The following is a 19,037-nucleotide window of genomic DNA, read 5'->3' as shown; positions in this document are numbered from 1 at the left end:
CTCCTTGCTCCTCATTCAGACCTGGGTTAGTTAGGCTGAGAGCCAAAGCTGCTGCATGACAGCCTGGGACTCACCTCAGGGCTAAAGGATGAAGCTCTGCTTGAGGAGTTTGCCCTCTGGTCTCTTGAAGACTTGGAGATGATGCTCTGAAGAGCAGCATCAGCACAACTAGAGTGAGTGCCATAACTGGAAGCTACTCCATGCTCCTGTTTGGGGGTTGTTGCAGAATAAATAAGTTGCATTGTCTGGGGACTTCTGGAAGAGCCCCTGTAGAGTAAGGTCACTCTGAAGCTGTTGAACAAGCTGCTGTAAAGTCCCTTGAGCTTTGAGGGTGAAAGACCACAACAAATAAAGAACAGTTTCCTTCCAGGCCAGAGAGTGAATCAGGATTCCTAGCACCCTGAGGCTGCAGCAGCAAGCTGATCCCTTTGTTCAGAGTTCACTCAGAGGGGCTGGGAATTCCAAGAGACTGGGTATTAGAAGGAGATGTTCCACATTGCAGTGACCTTTCTCAGGCAGAATTGGAAAGAGCTTCTTCATGAGAAACCTGCAGGGAGCAGGAGAAGAAATACTTCATTGAGGATTGGATCAGAGAGAGAAAGGGGTTTGGCAAGGCACCTGCTCATTAGCTTCACTTTCTCCTGGTGCCTTGGAGAGCTGTGGGTGCAGGCACTTGGAGACATGTCCCTTGCTGGTACTGACTGTCTCTCTTTTACTCTTCCAGACCCGGAGTACCCTTGGCCTACGACGCCTGCTCCGCTCCCTCTTCCATTCCAGGACCCACTTGCCTCTGCTGGTGGCCATGTATCTACTTGCTCTCCACGTTCTGCTCTTCCTGTGCTTCACAGGCCACCTCTGAGGAGGGGGAGCAGCCTTTTTCCTCAGGGCTCAGCCCTCTGTGTAGTGAGGTCCTGCTTTTTCCCACTTCACCCAGCTGCCTTCTTATCCCAGCTCAGCCCTTGAGGAGCAGCAGCTCACGCCTGGGTTGTTTGCTGTCCAAGCCTGCAGCAGCCAAGTGCTGGTTTTGCTCCCTGGTTCAGTGCTGTTTGAAATCCCTATCCCAAGGAAGTTGCACACACTTTGAAGCAACACAACCTGAATTTCAAAGTAGTTTCCAGCTCAGTTGGCATCTCCTGTTTGAAGAAAGGCCAAAACTGGGTGTTCCATTGAGAAACTTTCACTTCTGCCCAGCCAAGCCTGTAAAATGTTGGCAGTTTAGCTGCTGAAAAAGAAAAGGAACCAAACTTCTCACCTCTAAGTTAATAATAGTAGTGCTGGTTCTAGCCTCTGTGCACCTCTCACCATGCAAGGTGAAATGAGAGCAGCCAGACTCCTGCATTCCTGTCCACTGAACCCTTGACACCAAGATTAAACCTGCAGAGGCTGGGCTGAAGGGTCTCACAATACGGTGTGTGGACCAAGTAATAGAATGGTTTGGGTTGGGAGGCACCTCCAAAGCTCATCCAAGTTCAACCCCCCTGCCATCAGCAAGGACATCCTCCACTAGAGCAGGCTGCTCAGAGCCCTGTCGAGCCTCACCTTAAATATCTTCAGGGATGGGGCCTCAACTACCTCCCTGGGCAACCTGCTGCAGTGTTCCAGCACCCACATGCTGAAGAACTTGTTCTTCACATCCAATCTGAATCTCAGTTCAAACCATTGCCCCTTGTCCTGTCACTGCAGGCCTTTGCAAGCAGTCCCTCTGCAGCCTTCTTGGAGCCCCCTTCAGCTACTGGAAGGCTGCTCTTAGGTCTGCTTGAAGCCTTCTCCAGGCTGAACAATCCCAAACAGGCTTCAGCCTGTCCTCACAGCAGAGCTGTCCCAGCCTCCTGATTGTTTTCATGGCCCCTCCTCTGGTCCTGCTCCTTCAGGTCCCTGTCCTTCCTTTGTTGAGGGCTCCAGAGCTGGATGTAGCACTGCAGGTGAGGTCTCACCAGAGCAAAGTGGCAGAAATCAAAGTCAGAAGCTCTGGAATTAAACTGGGACTGGAGTTGTGAAACCTTCTCCCATCTTTGCTTTGGGAAGGGCCTGCTCTAGAGAGCTGGTGCTGCTCACTGGACCTGTGTGAATCCAAAGCAAATGGACTTGATCTTGTAGGGTACATGGAAAGCTGTGTTCTCTAAAGACCTCCTGGGAGTGTCCTGGAATTTAGCTTGCCTTTCCAATGCTGAATGCAAAGAAGCTGGTTCCAGTTGAGTTCCCTGTCAGAGACCTCTTGCTGGAGGTTTGCCAGTTAGGTTTTTCCCATGGGAAAATGTGGTACTGCTGCTCATCCAAGACTTTCTAGCCAGTCAGTGAAGCCTACTGCAGAGGATGGATGGATGGATTCCATCATGGTAGCTCAACTAACCAGATCTCTGGCAGGTCCAGAAGGTTGGCACTACATCTCCCATGGTTGGCACCACCCTTGGTTATCTGTGTGGGCTTCCTCAACCACGTAACGATTCAGTGACCAAATCCTTTGCCTATAGATTCCTGGGGCCCTGTGCTCCTGTATATAGAATAAAGATTATTTTTCACATGGGCTTTGTGTTGTGTTGTCCATGGCCATGTCAGAGGTCTCTGTGAGGGTGTTGTGCTGCTGTGGCAAACCTTCTCCAGGACCACCATAGGACTGCAATACACTTAGCATCATGGAATCAACAAGGTTGGAAAAGAACTCAAAGATCATCAAGTCCAACCTGTCACCACAGACCTCATGACTGACTAGACCATGGCACCAAGTGCCACATCCAATCCCCTCTTGAACACCTCCAGGGATGGGGACTCTACCACTCCCTGGGCAGCACATTCCAATGGCTAACAACTCTCTCCATGAAGAACTTTCTCCTCACCTCGAGCCTAAACTTCCCCTGGCACAGCTTGAGACTGTGTCCTCTTGTTCTGGTGCTGGTTGCCTGGGAGAAGAGACCAACCCCCTCCTGGCTACAACCTCCTTTCAGGTAGCTGTAGAGAGCAATGAGGTCTCCCCTGAGCCTCCTCTTCTCCAGGCTAAGCAACCCCAGCTCCCTCAGCCTCTCCTCACAGGGCTGTGCTCAAGGCCTCTCCCCAGCCTTGTTGCCCTTCTCTGGACACATTCAAGAGTCTCAATGTCCTTAAATCGAGGAGCCCAGAACTGGACCCCAGACTTTATTGATGATAGGTACCTGGGATGGGTGGATGACCCCCTCCCAGTCAGGCTGTGCTGTTAACCAGTGGGATCTGGAGAGCTGAGTGAAGGAGAACCTCATGAAGTTCCAGAAGTGCAGAGTCCTGCATCTGGGCCAGGAACAACATCAGACACCAGTACAGGTTAGGGACTGTCCTGCTGGAAAGCAACTCCATGGAGAAAGAGCTTGGAGTGCTGGTGGACAGCAAGTTCTGCATGGGACAGCAATCTGCCCCTGTGGAGAAGTGGGCCAAAGGCATCCTGGGGTGCAGCAAGAAAAGTGTGGCCAGCAGGGCTAGGGAGGTTCTCCTCCACTTCTACTCTGCTCTGCTAAGACCACAGCTGGAATCTTGTGTCCAGTTTTGTGCTCCCCAGTTCAAAAGAGACAGAGACCTGCTGGAGAGAGTCCAATGGAGGCTATGAGGATAATTAGGGGCCATGAACATCTCTGCTGTGAAGAGAGACTGAGAGCCCTGGGGCTGTTTAGTCTGGAGAGGAGAATGGTGAGAGGAGACCTTCTCAAGCAAGCTGTATCAGTATCTGAGGGGTGGGTGTCAAGAGTTGGAACTGGTCAGGGTTTGGGGCTTTTTTAAGATCTAGAAACCTTTTGGGCCTTTTTACTTTTTTAGGGTATTATTTAAGCAGATTAATTTTGGGGGAGGAGGAAGAGCTGAAAATGATGATCCCAGCCTGCTTTCTACACACTCAGAGCCATAGCTGTGCCCCACCAAGCACTGCTCCTGCAGCCAGCAGTGAGCCTGCGCCGCATCAGCTTCCCCATGGCACCAGAGGAGGCTGTGGTGCTGGCAGCTTGAGCCCGGCTGGGGGCTGGGGTGCAGGAAGTGGAGACAGCTGAAGTGGAAACAGGAACTTGAGCACAGAGCAGGCCAAGAGCTGCCACCGAGCCACAGGTGCCTGAGCAGAGAGCAGCAGGTTTGCCAGCAGCAGCTGCGGGCAGCACTGGAAGGTAAGAAAGCTGAGTGGGGTTTGAGAGTGGAAAGCAAGAAACAAACACCCCCAGGGGAGAAATGAAATGGGGTCTGGTGGGCAAAGAGGGCTCCTTCCTGAGCCAGCTTGTGTGAGTTGGAGGTGCTCAGCATTTGCTCCTCAGCTTGGGCTGTGGTCAGCATCTGTGGGGTTTATGTTTGAGGCTCTAAGGAATCATAGAATTGTCAGGGTTGGAAGGGACCTTGAGGATCATCCAGTTCCAACCCCCCTGCCATGGGCAGGGACACCTCACACTAGGTCAGGTTGCTCCCCACATCTCTGAGTCACCCAGCATGGCTGCACCAAGGCTGGTGTGGCAAGGGGGACGATGGGACAAGCTAAAGGGCTGAGCTGCCACTCTGTGATGCTCCTGACTCCTGTTTGGAGCCTTGTGGTGGGATTACAGTCAAGGTTTTTCATGACTGCATGAGCCAGTAGTGTGGCCAGGTGGCCAGGAAGGCCAACAGCATCCTGGTCTGGATCAGAAAGGCAGCAGGGAAGTGCTGGTGCCCCTGCACTGGGCTCTGGTGAGGCTTGAATGCTGGGTTCAGCTTGGGGCACCAGCGTGACAAAGACATTGAGGTGCTGGTGCTGAGGAGTTTGAAGGTTTGGAGAGCATGTCTTATGAGGAGAGAGACTGAGGGAGCTGGGGCTGTTTAGCATGAAGAAGAGGAGGCTGAGAGGAGACCTCATTGCTCTCTACAGCTACCTGAAAGGAGGTTGGGGTGAAGCTGATGTTGACCTTTTCTCCCAAGTAATGGGAGATAAACTGGGGAGGAGAAAAGGAGATGGAAAGGTGGTGTTAGGCTGTGTTGGGTTGTCCACATGAGCCTGCCTGCTTCCTCCTGCTCCTCTGTCTGCAATCAGCTGTGTTCAGTTTGTCACCTCCAGTGTGGCACATTCTTCCCAGGCACAGCCTGGAGCAGGTCCAGAGAAGGGCAACGAAGCTGGGGAAGGGCTTGAAGAACAGGGCTGGTGAGGAGCAGCTGAGGGAACTGGAGAAGTCTGGAGAAGAGGAGGCTGAGGGGAGAGCTTATTGCTCTCTACAGCTACCTGAAGGGAGGCTGGAGCAAGGTGGGGCATGGTCTTCTCTCCCGAGTATCAGGTGGTAGCACGAGAGGAAATGGCCTGAAATTGTGCCAGGGGAGGTTCAGGTTGGAGATGAGGAAGAATTTCTTTGCTGCAAGTGTGGTCAGGGGTTGGAACAGGCTGCTCAGGGAGGTGGTGGCATCACCACCCCTGGAGGGTGTTCAAGAAATGTGTGGCCATGGCACTCTGGGACATGGTTTAGTGCCCACAGTGGTGGTGAGCTGATGGTTGGACTGGGTGATCTTGAAGAGCTTTTCCAGCCAAAACAATTCTATGGGCCTGAGGGGCCCTGTGCCTTTGAGAAGCACAGCATACATGTGGGCTGCTAGGTGAGGATCCATCCCAAACAGCTTCTCATGCCTCCTCTTTGCTTGTTCTCAGGTCTGTGTGTGTGGTGTTTGCAGTGAGATGAAACAGAGCTCACAGCCCAGGCTTTGCTTGCACCTTCTGTAGGCTGTAGCCTTCCTCTCTGCCCAGTGAAAAGCTGCTTTGGGGGACAGCAAGAACAATCTGGGGCCAGTAAGCGTTGGTGGGACATGAGAGCCTTCTGGGAATGACTGTAGGGACAGCCAAGCCTCTTAATCTTTCTTGTGTCTCTCATTCTGAGGCTTTTCTATCATCTTTTGTGCTTTTTTTTCCCACTGTCACCCCTGAAATTGAACTGTAGGGGTTGGATTTAAGCTCACTTTTACTTGACTTCCTCTTCCTGGGCATGTTGCTTCCTCCAGGCCTGTGTGAGCTCTATCACCAGAGCTTCATCATTCTCAGCCCTGCACACTTCACTTTTAGCCTCATTTCCTCTTTTTTTTTTTTTACCATAAGACACAAACCAGCAAAGGCTCTGCTGCACCAGCACTGCCAGACCAGCACAGGGCAGCACTCTGAACCTTCTCCACCACACTAGGCAGTGATTAACAGGTTGGAAAGCAGACAAAAGACTTGAGAGTCCAACCTCAGGTGAAAAAAAAAGAATCATATCATGGTGGTAGAGCTTGCAGAGGGGAGGTTAAAGCAGGGAGCAGCCTCCACAGCACAGAAAAGCAGCACAGGCTGGAAATGCTGACCCTGGTAGGTGGGTGGTAGCCACAGTTCACACTAAAACAGGGGGTGCCTGCAAACTGTGGAGTCAGTGTGCATCAAGACTTGGGCTAACACTTAAAATCCCTCTGCTGTGCTGAAAGAGGTGTGAGGGTTCCAGAGTGGCTGTTCTGGGGTGCCCTGTGCTGTGTGACAGAGGGGACAGCAAGGCAGGTGGCCTGCAGGGTCCCTTCCAGCGCCCCTGTCCCTGCCTGCTGGGCTCTGACAGCACCTCCTGCTTGGGCAGATGTGGAAAGCAGCTGTGGGCCACGACGTGTCGGTGAAAGTTGAGGCTCAGGGAGACGACTGGGACACAGACCCTGACTTCGTGGTGAGTAGAGGCAGGCAGGCTCTGCTCACGGATGTCCAACGACAGGACAAGGGGCAAGCTGGAGCAGAGGAGGTGCCACGGGAACAGAAGGGAAAACTTCTTCCCTGTGAGGGTGTCAGAGCCCTGGAGCAGGCTGCCCAGAGAGGTTGTGGAGTCTCCTTCTCTGGAGACATTCCAAACCCACCTGGATGTGTTCCTGTGTGACCTGCCCTGGGCGATCCTGCTCTGGCAGCGGGGGTTGGACTGTGGGTGATCTTTCGAGGTCCCTCCCAACCCCTAACATTCCGTGACTCCGTGCCTGCCACGGTGCCCCGTACGGCGGTGCTGATGGTGTAGAGCAGTCAGCACCCTGGACCCCCGGCCCGGCTGCCGGGGGCTTGCTCGGGGCGCCGCCGACGGCTGGGTTCGCTCCGCAGAACGACATCTCCGAGAAGGAGCAGCGCTGGGGAGCCAAAACCATCGCGGGCTCCGGACGGGCCGAGCACATCGAGTGAGTGCGGTGCCAGCCCCGGCGGGGGCCTCGCAGCGGCCGCGCCTGCTGCCCATCACCGCGGCGGGCAGGGACGGGAAGCGGCCCCGGGGGCGGAGGGGAAGCGGCAGCGCCGGCGCCGGCCGAAAGCAGCCAAATAAGGGCTGGTGCGGGGCGGAGAAGGGCTGCCGGGCTGCGCTGGGGCTCCTTGCTTGGCCATCCTCGCTTGGGGCTCCGGGGCTCGCTTCCGGCCCCCGACAGCGGCCGGGCTGCAGCCCCCCGCCCGGACTCTGCCGGCTCCTGGCCCCGGGTTGCTGCGAGGGCTTCGCTTGCCAGACCTTCAGACAGCGGCAGCCTGGTGGCAAAGGCTTCCTCCGTCCTCGCTGCCCAAAGATGACCCTGTCCTGCAGCTCTCCCGGGACATCCCAGCCCCGCAGCTCCCCTGCGATATCCCAGTCCCACTCTGCACGGTGCAACACCCAGGGTGAAGGCAGAGTCCATCCCTCAGTGGGGGCAGTAGGGTGGTGTACAGAGGCACCTACTGAGCCGACTGCCAGGCAGCATCACCTCCTGCCACACTGCAGTGGCTGCACCCATGCAGCTGTCACCAGTGTGGGCACGTAGTGGCATCAGGCCAGGTTTATGTCCTGCTCTTTGCTGTGCTCTGGCTGCTGCAGTGGCACAGGGGTGCTGTAGGTGGCTGCACGGTTCTGCACCATCCCACAGAGACTTGCTCTGACTCTGTCTTACCAGCATCCATCAGCTGAGGAGCAAGGTGTCAGAGGAACATGAGGTGATCAAGAAGAAGGAGCTGGAGACTGGCCCCAAGGCCTCCTATGGCTACGGGGGCAAGTTTGGCACAGAGCGGGACCGGATGGATAAGGTAGCAGTTGTGGAGGGCTTCCTTGGCTCCCAGCGGAGAAGGCTCTTTGTCTTACAAAGGGAAGAGCAGCTCTGTTTGCTGGCCTGATCCCAAAGGGAGCTGTGTCACCCTGCCAGGCCGACTGTGTGTGCCTGTGTCACTCTGTCTGTCTCCTCAGTGTGCCGTGGGCCATGAGTATGTAGCTGATGTTGGGAAGCACTCCTCTCAGACTGACGCAGCCCAGGGCTTCGGGGGCAAGTTCGGAGTCCAGCGGGACCGAGCTGACAAGGTGTGTTGGACCTGGAGCACCTCCTGGTGGCCTGTGCTCAGCCCCTGAAACACTCTGCTTGCATTTAAGGTCGTGGCTGCAGTTTGGCAGGTGCTGGTGGGTGCAGGTCTAGGCATGCCGTGCATGCTCCCCCCTGCACACAGGGCAATGGTGACAAACTCTGCTGACTCTGCTGTGCATCAGCATTCTTGCACTGGTCTGTCCAGGGGCCCGTGGGGTTTTGCACCTCCAGACCCCCAAACTGTTCCATGCATGGTGTGTGGCCGTGCCAGGACTGGCTGGTGGCAGCAGGGCGCTGTCCCTCCCCTGCCCAGCCTGGTGTCAGATGCTGCCCAGCTGCCTTTCCGGCTGGCAGGCTTGGGATTGGGATCTTGTTCCTCTTAGCTGGAGTGTGTGGGCTCTTGTGAGGGCTCCTTCCTGGGTGTGCTGCTCCAAGGTGGTATTAGAGGCTGAGGAATCCTGGACCAGCCCAGGAGTGGCCAGGGAGCAGGGTCCCAGCCTGGCCCCTGGAGCAGGGTGGGTGAGACCCAGCGTGGCCCTCAGGGTGCCTGACATCCTCCCCTTCTCGTTCCAGTCAGCTCTGGGCTTCGAGTACAAGGGTGAGGTGGAGAAACACTCATCCCAGAAAGGCAAGACCATGGCACATGTGGCCTCTTGACACCTTGCCCAGCTCCTCTCCTGCTCCCAAGCCCCTGTGCTGTCTGTTGTGGCACCACCTCCTTTGCTGTCCCCCCTTCCAGTCACTGAGCTCTGGTGACTCTGAAAGCTTTAGAAACAGGAGGCTGTGGTTTGGTTTTTCCCCATACTGGAAACCCCAGCATCAAGGTAACAGCCATGAAAATAAATCCTTGCTGAGAACAGCAGCCTGGGTGGTCCATTTCACTGTGACCTAGTGGGCAAGCCATGGTTTAAGTAAGTTTAAGAGAAGTTGAGAACTTCCTTCATTTTCAGTCTTCATCTCAGTCTTCTGTGAGACAGAGAGTCAGCCTTGGATGCAAAATGGTTTTCTCATGCATAGTCCTCTAGACCACAGTCTTCTGGAGGAGCCCCAACTTCATCCTGTGAAATGCAGATCTGCAGGAGTTGGGTCAGGGTCCCATCAGCTCCTCCTCCTGAAGGGCAGGATGTGGAAAGGGAGCTGCAGAGGAGGAGTCTGAAAGGAAAGAGTCTCTGTGCAGTCAGCAGCTAGCTGGGATGGAGGCTGAAATTGCTTAGACATCAGCCAGGGGCAAGGCACTCCTAAGGGAAAAGTTGAATTCATGAGTCACAGGATCCCAGCGTGGTGGGCTTGGAAAGGACCTCCACAGCTCCTTCAGTCCAACCCCCCTGCCAAGGCAGGCTCACCTAGGGCAGGGTACATGGCTAGGAGATAGAGGAGGGTAGGTGTGAGGAAGAGATGCAGTGCCTCTGTCACATCAGGGTCCAGAGTGCCAGAGACAGTCTGGATGAGAGCTGGAGCACGTCTCCAGATGTGGAAGCTTCTGCCCTTGCTGCAGCACCCAGAGTCAGTAACATCCTTGCAGAGCTAAGGTTTCACCACAGTAGATGGAAGCTGTGCAACAAAGGCTTGCCATTTCTTCTATGCTTTCAAGGGCTCAGTATTCACAAACCTTTGCAGAGGTTGCCATGCCTCTGCCAGGCTGAAATCCTTGCCCTGGAGGTGCCTGAGATGCCCAGGCTGGCATGTCAGGCCTTACCTTGAGTGGCTGAGCTCCCACTGCCTCCCCAGCTGCCTTTGGCACATCTCTTTTCTTCTTTGCCCTCTCAGCCTGCTGTATGTCCTGCTGCCCATGGCTCTCAGGCCCTCCTGCTGCCATGACCCATGCTTGCTCTGTGCACCTGTCCCCATGAGCTTTCATCCTCACTGGCCCTCATGGTGCCCCCTGCCATCCACTGTCCCCTCCAAGCCCTCTTGTTTTTCCTATCATCATCCCTGCTGTTTCTCTCCCGTCCCTGGTGCTTGCTTCTCCCTCTCCCTGGTGCTTGCTTCTCCCCATCCCTGGTGCTTGCTTCTCCCCTTCCCTGGTTCTTGTTTCTCCCCCTCCCTGGTGCTTGCTTCTCCCATCCCTGGTGCTTGCTTCTCCCCTTCCCTGGTGCTTGCTTCTCCCCGTCCCTGGTTCTTGTTTCTCCCCGTCCCTGGTGCTTACTTCTCCCCCTCCCTGGTGCTTGCTTCTCCCCCTCCCTGGTGCTTGTTTCTCCCCCTCCCTGGTGCTTGCTTCTCCCCCTCCCTGGTGCTTGCTTCTCCCCCTCCCTGGTGCTTGTTTCTCCCCCTCCCTGGTGCTTGCTTCTCCCCCTCCCTGGTGCTTGCTTCTCCCTCTCCCTGGTGCTTGCTTCTCCCCCTCCCTGGTTCTTGTTTCTCCCCGTCCCTGGTGCTTGTTTCTCCCCCTCCCTGGTGCTTGCTTCTCCCCTTCCCTGGTGCTTACTTCTCCCCCTCCCTGGTGCTTGCTTCTCCCCCTCCCTGGTGCTTACTTCTCCCCCTCCCTGGTGCTTGCTTCTCCCCGTCCCTGGTGCTTGCTTCTCCCCCTCCCTGGTGCTTGCTTCTCCCCCTCCCTGGTGCTTGCTTCTCCCCATCCTCGGTTCTTGTTTCTCCCCATCCCTGGTGCTTGCTTCTCCCCATCCCTGGTTCTTGTTTCTCCCCCTCCCTGGTGCTTGCTTCTCCCCCTCCCTGGTTCTTGTTTCTCCCCATCCCTGGTTCTTATTTCTCCCCCTCCCTGGTGCTTGCTTCTCCCCCTCCCTGGTGCTTACTTCTCCCCATCCCTGGTGCTTGCTTCTCCCCATCCCTGGTGCTTGCTTCTCCCCCTCCCTGGTGCTTGCTTCTCCCCCTCCCTGGTGCTTCTCCCCATCTTAGCCCCTCCCCTCAGCCAGCCCCATGCTTGGGGCAGCATTTCACTCCATGCACCACCACAGATTACTCCAAGGGCTTTGGTGGCCGTTACGGTGTGGAGAAGGACAAGGTGGACAAAGTAGCTGTGGGATTCGACTACAAGAGCCAGGCAGAGAAGCACCACTCTCAGAAAGGTGAGCTGGGGAGCCCAGAGCAGCGGGCCAGCAGCAGCACTGGAGGTTAGGGGGACTGTGGAGGCACTGTGCTTGGGGTTTTGCATGAGCAGTGGAGAATTTTCAGGGGGATGTGGGGTGTCCACTGCCTGCTGCAGGGTGAGGGAAGCCACGGCACGCTGCATGGCTGTTGGAAGAAGAACAGCCTAAAGGAAGAGTTCTGTGGGCACAGGGATGTCCTGGGCAGTGTGTCACCAAAGAAAGGGGGCAGGAGCAACCCAGGCAGGTACTCATAGCAGGTTAGTGTCCCAGGGAGGAGAGAGGGCTGCAGCTGCAGACACCACTGGCATATCTTGCCCTGCTCTTGTGGCCTTCCAGTATCTGAAGGGGGCCTACAAGAAGGCTGGGGAGGGACTGCTCAGGATCTCAGGGAGTGATAGGACTAGGGGGAATGGAATGAAGCTGGAGGTGGGGAGATTCAGGCAGGAGGTGAAGAGGAAGTTCTTCCCCATGAGAGTGGTGAAGCCCTGGAATGGGTTGTCCAGGGAGGTGGTTGGGGCCCCGTCCCTGGAGGTGTTTAAGCCCAGGCTGGAGAGTGTTTAAGGCCAGGCTGATCTAGTGTGGGGTGTCCCTGTCCATGGCAGGGGGGTTGGAACTAGATGATCCTTGTGGTCCCTTCCAGCCCTGACTGAGTCTATGATTCTGTGCTCTGTGGCTTTCTCCCAGGTTCTGGGCAGGGAGAACTTATTGTCCCTGAGCTGACAGTGCTGCCACTTCTCTTTCCCTCCCTTACCTCTTCTCTTCCATGCCATGATCTGGATCACCATGGCTAAAGACTACACTGTGGGCTTTGGAGGGAAGTTTGGAGTCCAGAGGGATCGTCAGGACAAGAGTGCCCTTGGCTGGGACCATCAGGAGGAAATCCAACCCCACGCTTCACAGACAGGTAGGACAAAGCTAGAGGAGGCAGCACACATGCAGACCCTCCAGCTAACAGTTCATGCCTGCCAGAGAGCCAGCACAGGTTGGACTGGATGAGCTTGGAGGTCTCTTCCAACCAGCTGCATTCTGTGATTCTCTAAAAGAGCTTCTGCCCCAGAGCATTTTGCCTATCCTGCCTCTCTTCACTTCCATGTGCAGGAAGATGCAGGCAAAGCTGAGTCCTTTCACTGCTCACAGCATTCTGATGCCAGAGTTGCACACAGAATAGAAAACAACAGACAATAAACCCCCACACATGCCCTTTTGTGGTTGCTTTCTTTGCTTCTTCCTCTCACACAGATTATGCCAAGGGATTTGGAGGTCGTTACGGGGTCCAGAAGGACAGGGTGGATAAGGTAAGACTCCCCATGTTGCATCCTGCAATTGCTCCCTGCTCATCACTGCTGCCAGAGGAGAGGCTTTGCAGGTGGAGATGAGGTCCCACTCACAGCTCAGTGCACAGCTCTGCAAGGCTGAGGCCATGGTCCATGGAAGTGCAGAGGATATGGAGCCTGGGGAGACCAACATGCAGGGGACAGATGCCTTGGGCCTCGGGAGGCTCCTTTCCATGTTACCAGTGACTGCTTCTGCCTGGAGTGCCCAGCCTTGCTGTCCCACACAGAGGTCACATCACCACTGTGCAACTTCCTCTGCTTGGCTCCATGCAGCCTTTTCAGCCCCTGGGGTGCCACCCTCCAGCAGGAGCAGCCCCTGCCCTTGGCTGGAGGGCAGCAGAACTCCCACAGTTCAGGAGGGCATCAGGGCTGCAGATGATGAGCACAGCTGGGGACAAAGCTGGAGCCAGCCCAAGCAGGGGATCTCTTCCCTGGCTTTGCCCAAAAGCTGGGCATTTCATCTTCTTCCTCTTGCAGAGTGCTGCAGGCTTTCATGAGATGGAAGCTCCCACCTCCTCCTATGAGAAGACAAGACCACAGGAGGCAGGTGAGACCACAGAGCATTGCTCCTGGGCTCGGTGGGGAGCTTTGGGGCTCAAGCTGCCTCTCGCAGCACCCCGGCAGGCATCTGCGGTGGCGGGAGGTGGGTTAACCCTCACTGAGGGGCAGAAGGTGGCTGCACTGCAGGTTCCCCTGGGACAAGGCAGAGCTCTGCCTTTTCCCTGGTGGATGGAAGCCTTTGGGCAGGCTTGCTCAGCTGTCTTCTCCACAGGAGCTGCTGGTGGCACCAGCAGCCTGCGGTCCCGCTTTGAAAACATGGCAAAGGCAGCAGAGGAGGAGAGCAGGAGGCAGGCCCAGGAGCAGAGGCTGAGGCGCCAGGCAGCTCCACCACAGGTGAGCCCTGGCCACCGTGCCATGGCCTCCAAGGCGTGTGGAGCAGGCTGCTCCTCGTGGCCGCACAGCTCCGTCTCCTTCTGCCTGGCCTCTTGGCAGCAATCTCTTGCCTGAAGTGCTTCCCTGCAGCTGTGAACCTCACAGCAGGCACTGGGCTTTCCCTGCTGGCCCTGCCTGCTCCCAGCTGTGCCCCCTGTGCTTTGCCCAGGCTCCTCCTTGCTTCTGGTGCCTGGCAAACAGCGTGGTTGCACCTCTCCAGTGCTGCCAGCCTGGCAGCCTGCACTTGGGCTTCTCCATGCTGGAGATTTTACCCAAACCCTCACTTTTACAAGGCCTCCTTCTGCATTCAGTGTGCAGATGAGGTTCCACCAGTAAAGTGCTCTCTGGTTGCCCAGAGGTGGTGGAGTCTCCACCCATGGAGCTATTCCAAACCCACCTAGAGTGCTTTGCCCTAGCTGACCCTGCCTTAGCTGAGGGGTTGAACTAGATGATCTCCAGAGGGCACTTCTCCTTGAGACCACAATCAGCAGCCCCCCTTCCCTACCTCCAGTCATTACAGTCCTGCTGATGTCCAGTTCCCAGGGCAGGTCTCTGGGAGCTGGAACAGGTTTCAGCCAGGGTGACAATCTTCTGAGTTGCTCTGTTGGGAATGGGAACAAACATGGCTCTGGACCTCGTGCAGAGGGACTGAGGGGATCTGATGGCTTTTTTTCCAGCAGGGTATCCCACAGAGAGAGAAGAACCACACTGCACCAGCTGTGCCAGCAGCACCAGCTGTACCAGCAGCACCAGCTGCACCAGCTGCACCAGCTGTGCCAGCTGTGCCAGCAGCACCAGCTGTACCAGCAGCACCAGCTGTGCCAGCAGCACCAGCTGTGCCAGCAAGGGTGCCCAGGAGTGCTGCCCAGGACAGGCCTGTGTCACAAGAAGAGCAGGTACCAAGGTGGGCTGGCGACAGCCAGGACAGGGAGCAGGAGAGAGAAAGTCACCAGAGGGGCTGTGTTTCAGCCCTGCAGGAAGAGGTGGGTTGCAGTCACAAATGGGAGAGGCTTTGGAAGGGGTGAGGTGGGAAGCACTGGGGTATGGTGATGGGACATGGCTGCACAGCACCTTACTTTATCAGACAGGCTCCTGGGCCAGGTCAGTGCTGTGGCAGTACCCTGAGCTCATGAGCCATGAAGGTCTGCCCAGCACTCCCGGGTGCCAGCTCAGCACAGGCCTAGCAGCAGAGGACAATGCTCCATTAGTGTGGCAGCACTAAAGGCAGCTGTAGTGGAGCAGGATCCCTGCTGCTGGGTGCTGTGCAGCCACGGGAGAGCTGTCTGCAGGAGGCCTTCCTGTCACTTCTCACTTGGTGGCAGGAGGCCAAAAGGGAGGATGAGGAAATGCCACCTGTTCTGCCACCAAGGCCAGCAGATCTGGGCGAGGAGCTGTGCCAGGATCAGCCCATCTACAGTGAGAGTTTGGATGTTGGTGGGGACTATGAGGACCTGCTAGAGCCTTCTGACTACTGTGATGGTACCAGTGGAGGTGCTGACTATGAGGAGCTGCCAGCACCCTTGGAAAAGCCAGATGCCATCTACGATGAAGGAGGAGATGGAGGTGAAGACTATGAGGAGATCCTCCCCACAAAGTCCAGCCAGAGCCAGCCCTACCTGGGTGAGTACAGATGGAAAAGGCCATGTCTCAGGGAGCTGCTAGCTGTCTACACACCTCACTGATTGTGTGGGATGGGCTCCAGAGGGAATTTGTTTGCTGAAGGCTACTGTGGTCAGGGTAGCAGCTCGTGATGGTGGAGACCTGGGTGTCTCCCACTCCCTTGCTCTGCTCTGAGATGTGAGATCAGCAGCATGGGATGAAAGTATCTGGAGAACGGGAGATTTAGATGTTAGGAAGAAGTTCTTCCCCATGAGGGTGGGGAGACACTGGCACAGGTTGCCCAGGGAGGTGGTGGAAGCCTCATCCCTGGAGGTTTTAAAAGCCATGCTGGATGTAGCTCTGGACAAACTGCTCTAGTGTGAGGTGTCCCTGTCCATGTCAGGGGGGGTGGAACTGGATGATCCATGAGGTCCCTTCCAAGCCTGACAGTTCTGTGATTCTGTCATAGCTTCATTGGTACTGGAGATGGGAAGTGATGGGGCTGGAGTGGTGCCCAGCCTGTTCCTTGGGAGAGGAATATGAAGCAGCAGGAGCTTGCCTCTCTCCTTGCAGGAGAAGGTGGGAGGCCATACCTTGCTTTGAGGCAGGATCCATCTCTGTTTGTTGATAGGGTCTGGATGGGGTCACCCCAAGGCTGGCAGCTGGCTGCAGGGTGGTGCTGACCAGTCCCTATATGGCTGCTTTCTGGCTCTTTCTAATCTGCCCATCTTGTCTTCTGCAGAGGACACAGACAATGTTTATGAGGTGGAGGGCCCTGGGACCTGTGCAGTGGCTCTCTATGATTTCCAAGGAGGTGAGTGTGTCACCCAGGCTGTGGGGAGAGGCATTGTGAGCTGGCTGGGGGTGGTACAACAGGGAGAGGGTGGCTTATGCCCTCAGCAGTGCTGGGAACATTCCAACCTTTGGTGGTTTAAATGTCTTCCTCTTGGAGAGCAGCATGAGACTTGACTGGCAAACACAGCAACTTTCATCTGATGGAGAGCCTCAGCAAGTTTGCTGATGATACAAAACTGGGGGGGGGGGGGGGTGGCTGACACCTGTCAGGCTGTGCAGCCATCCAACGAGGCCTGGCCAGGCAGAGAGCTGGGTGCAGGCAAACCTCATGAAGTTCAAAAAGTACAAGTGCAGGGTCCTGCATCTGGGGAGGAGTAACACCAGGCACCAGTCCAGGTTAGGGGCTGCCCTGCTGAAAAGCAGCTCCACAGAGAAAGACCTTGGAGTGCTGGTGGACAGCAAGTTCTGCATGGGGCAGCAATGTGCCCCTGTGGCCAAGGGAGCCAATGGCATCCTGGGGGGCAGCAAGAAAAGTGTGGCCAGCAGGGCTAGGGAGGTTCTTCTACCTCTCTACTCTGCCCTGCTGAGACCACACCTGCAATACTGTGTCCAGTTTTGGGCTCCCCAGTTCAACAGACAGAGACCTGCTGGACAGAATCCAACAGAGAGCTATGAGGATGACTGGGGGACTTGAGCATCTCCCCTGTGAAGAGAGACTGAGAGCCCTGGGGCTGTTTAGTCTGAAGAAGACTGAGAGGGGATCTGATCAATGTGTACAAGTGTCTGAGGGGTGGGTGTCAAGTGGAGGGGGCCAAGTTTTTTGCAGTGGGGCACAGTAATAAGCCAAGGAACAATGGGTACAAACTTGAACAGAGAAGATTTCACCTCAACATGAGGAGAAACTTCTTTGCAGTGAGGGTGACAGAGCCCTGGAGCAGGCTGCCCAGAGAGGCTGTGGAGTCTCCTTCTCTGGAGACTTTCAAAGCCCACCTGGATGCATTCCTGTGCAGACTGCCCTAAGTGATCCTGCTCTGGTGGGGGGGTTGGGCACCATGATCTCTGGAGGTCCCTTGCAACCTCGAATATATTGTGATACTGTGAGACCTGGTTGTCTGCCACCCCCTTGCCCTGCTCTGAGGTGTGAGATCAGCAGCATGGGATGCTGGGCTGCAGCAAGCATCTGCTGGAGCAGACAGGGCTGCTGTGGGCTCTGAGGGGCAACAAATTGATGAGGGGTTTGGAGCACATCCCTGTGAGGAGAGGCTGAGGGAGCTGGGGTTGCTTAGCCTGGAGAAGAGGAGGCTCAGGGGAGACCTTATTGCTCTCTACAACTACCTGAAGGGAGGTTGTAGCTGGGTGGGGGGTTGGTCTCTTCTCCCAGGCAACCAGCACCAGAACAAGAGGACACAGTCTCAAGCTGTGCCAGGGGAGGTTTAGGCTGGATGTTAGGAAGAAATTCTTCATAGAGAGAGTGATTGGCCATTAAAATGTGCTGCCCAGGGAGGTGGTGGAGTTGCCATCATTGGAGGTGTTCAGGAGGAGACTTGATGGGGTGCTTGGTGCCATGGGTTAGTTGATTAGATGGTGTTGGATGATAGGTTGGATGCAATCATCTTGAAGGTCTCTTCCAACCTGGTCTATTCTATTCTATTCTATTCTATTCTATTCTATTCTATTCTATTCTATTCTATTCTATTCTATTCTATTCTATTCTATTCTATTCCATTCCATTCCATTCCATTCCATTCCATTCCATTCCATTCCATTCCATTCCATTCCATTCTCTGGAGAAGCTGGAACTGGAGTGATGCTCCTTCTCAGCTTTAGCTGTGCTGTTGGATGGGATGGGATGAGCTGAGGCCTCTCAGGATGTTTGTTGCGTGTGCTGCTGGCCAGGAGGGTGTCAGAAGGGCTGTTGAAGCAGCTGTCTCTGGGGTTATCCTTGCATTGTCACTGACTCTTTTTCCATTGTCACTGTCTTGTTGGTTTTGTTTGGGTTTGTTTTGCAGATGGAGATGATGAGATCTCTTTTGATCCTGATGACACCATCACACACATCGAGATGGTGGATGAAGGCTGGTGGAGGGGACAATGCCGGGGCAGAGTAGGCCTCTTCCCAGCAAATTATGTGAAGCTCCTTCAGTGAAACCAGCATTGTCCAAGCTGCTGCCATCCAAACCTTTGCCTCTCTGCTTCAGCCTTTGGCGTGTTACTGGCTGCATTTGGCTCATCCTGGCATGCCTACGTGGCAAGAAATTACAAGGATCAAACATGGCAGTGTCTGAGGGATTGTTCTGGCCTCTTCCCAAGAGGGCTTGTGTTCCCATACACTTCTGCATGGGAAAAGTGGGGTGGTTTAAAGCATGTGAGTGTGATAGGAGGCATCTTTCCTACCTAGGCTGTTCCAACTGTCAGCCAGCAAGTCTGCGGGAGAAGTGAAGTCCATTCCTGTTCCCAGCAGGGCAGTTCAGAGAAAGGAAACACCAGCTGTAACCCAGCCAAGGTGGAAGGGACATGAGCTATGGGAACTCCTGTAGTTGCTGTGGCCCTGGCTCTCATCCTACCCAGGGTCAAGGAAAGGAGCACTGTGAAGGCTGCCAGCCTTGCCTTTGTTCCCAGGAAGGGTTTCCACTTGCAGGATGAGCCTGGTTTGCAGCACAGGGTAGAGGAACATCCAACCAACCACAGAATGGCTTAGGTTGGAAGGGACCTCAGAGCTCATCCCCAACCTCCCCAGCATGGGCAGGGACACCTCTCAACTGAACTCAGCTGCTCAAGGCCTCATCCAGCCTGGCCTTCAACACCCCCAGGGAAGAGGTGTTCAAAAACCAAGTAGCACTTGGGGGTCACGTTCTAGAGGTCATGGAAGTGTTGGGTAGAAGACTTGATGATCTCAGAGGTGTTTTCCAGCCTGGGGGGGGGTGGGGGGGGTGGGGGTGGGTGTTGCAGAGCAGGTGGTGAGACCCCAGTTAGGGCAGGGTTTGAGGTGCCTGCTCAGATCAGCTGCCTGGCTGAACAGCCCTGTGCCAGCTGGTTTTGCTGCTCTCTTCCCCTTCACAAAAACCAGCCACTAACTCCAAATATC

The 19,037-nt window shown here is 55.5% G+C and overlaps 2 protein-coding genes across 8 annotated transcripts in view; both read left to right on the top strand.

Annotated features, from left to right (window-relative positions):
• The window catches only part of GOLGB1 (golgin B1), a 37,959-nt gene extending 35,434 nt beyond the window's left edge, over window positions 1–2,525 (top strand). For all 5 annotated transcript variants that reach the window (XM_068170598.1, XM_068170603.1, XM_068170609.1 and 2 more), the window contains one exon: window positions 725–2,525. In XM_068170598.1, the coding sequence (XP_068026699.1) occupies window positions 725–859 (135 nt within the window). In that variant the 3' untranslated portion in view covers window positions 860–2,525. The remainder of the gene's footprint in view (window positions 1–724) is intronic.
• A 1,503-nt stretch (window positions 2,526–4,028) lies between these two features.
• On the top strand, window positions 4,029–18,226 carry LOC137459955 (hematopoietic lineage cell-specific protein-like). Of its 3 annotated transcripts, none has more exons than XM_068170626.1 (15): window positions 4,029–4,115; window positions 6,549–6,632; window positions 7,049–7,122; window positions 7,855–7,984; window positions 8,142–8,252; window positions 8,827–8,881; window positions 11,160–11,270; window positions 12,085–12,195; window positions 12,531–12,586; window positions 13,103–13,172; window positions 13,398–13,519; window positions 14,239–14,541; window positions 14,881–15,178; window positions 15,900–15,971; window positions 17,962–18,226. In XM_068170626.1, the coding sequence occupies exons 2-15, from the start codon at window positions 6,549–6,551 to the stop codon at window positions 18,096–18,098; spliced, it is 1,734 nt and encodes a 577-aa protein (XP_068026727.1). In that variant the 5' UTR covers window positions 4,029–4,115; the 3' UTR covers window positions 18,099–18,226. The 3 variants fall into 3 exon arrangements, with proteins under 3 accessions (XP_068026727.1, XP_068026721.1, XP_068026728.1); XM_068170620.1 differs by having other exon boundaries at window positions 14,236–14,541; XM_068170627.1 differs by lacking the exons at window positions 4,029–4,115; window positions 7,049–7,122 and having other exon boundaries at window positions 6,550–6,632; window positions 14,236–14,541.
• Window positions 18,227–19,037: the final 811 nt, after the last annotated feature.

The sequence above is a fragment of the Melanerpes formicivorus genome, unplaced genomic scaffold, assembly GCF_026170545.1.
Source record: "Melanerpes formicivorus ecotype bairdi unplaced genomic scaffold, bMelFor1.0.p_v2 SCAF_3, whole genome shotgun sequence".
In the NCBI taxonomy this organism is placed as follows: Eukaryota; Metazoa; Chordata; class Aves; order Piciformes; family Picidae; genus Melanerpes; species Melanerpes formicivorus.
The sequence above is the reverse complement of the archived record's forward strand: the minus strand, read 5'-3'. Positions and strand labels throughout refer to the sequence as shown.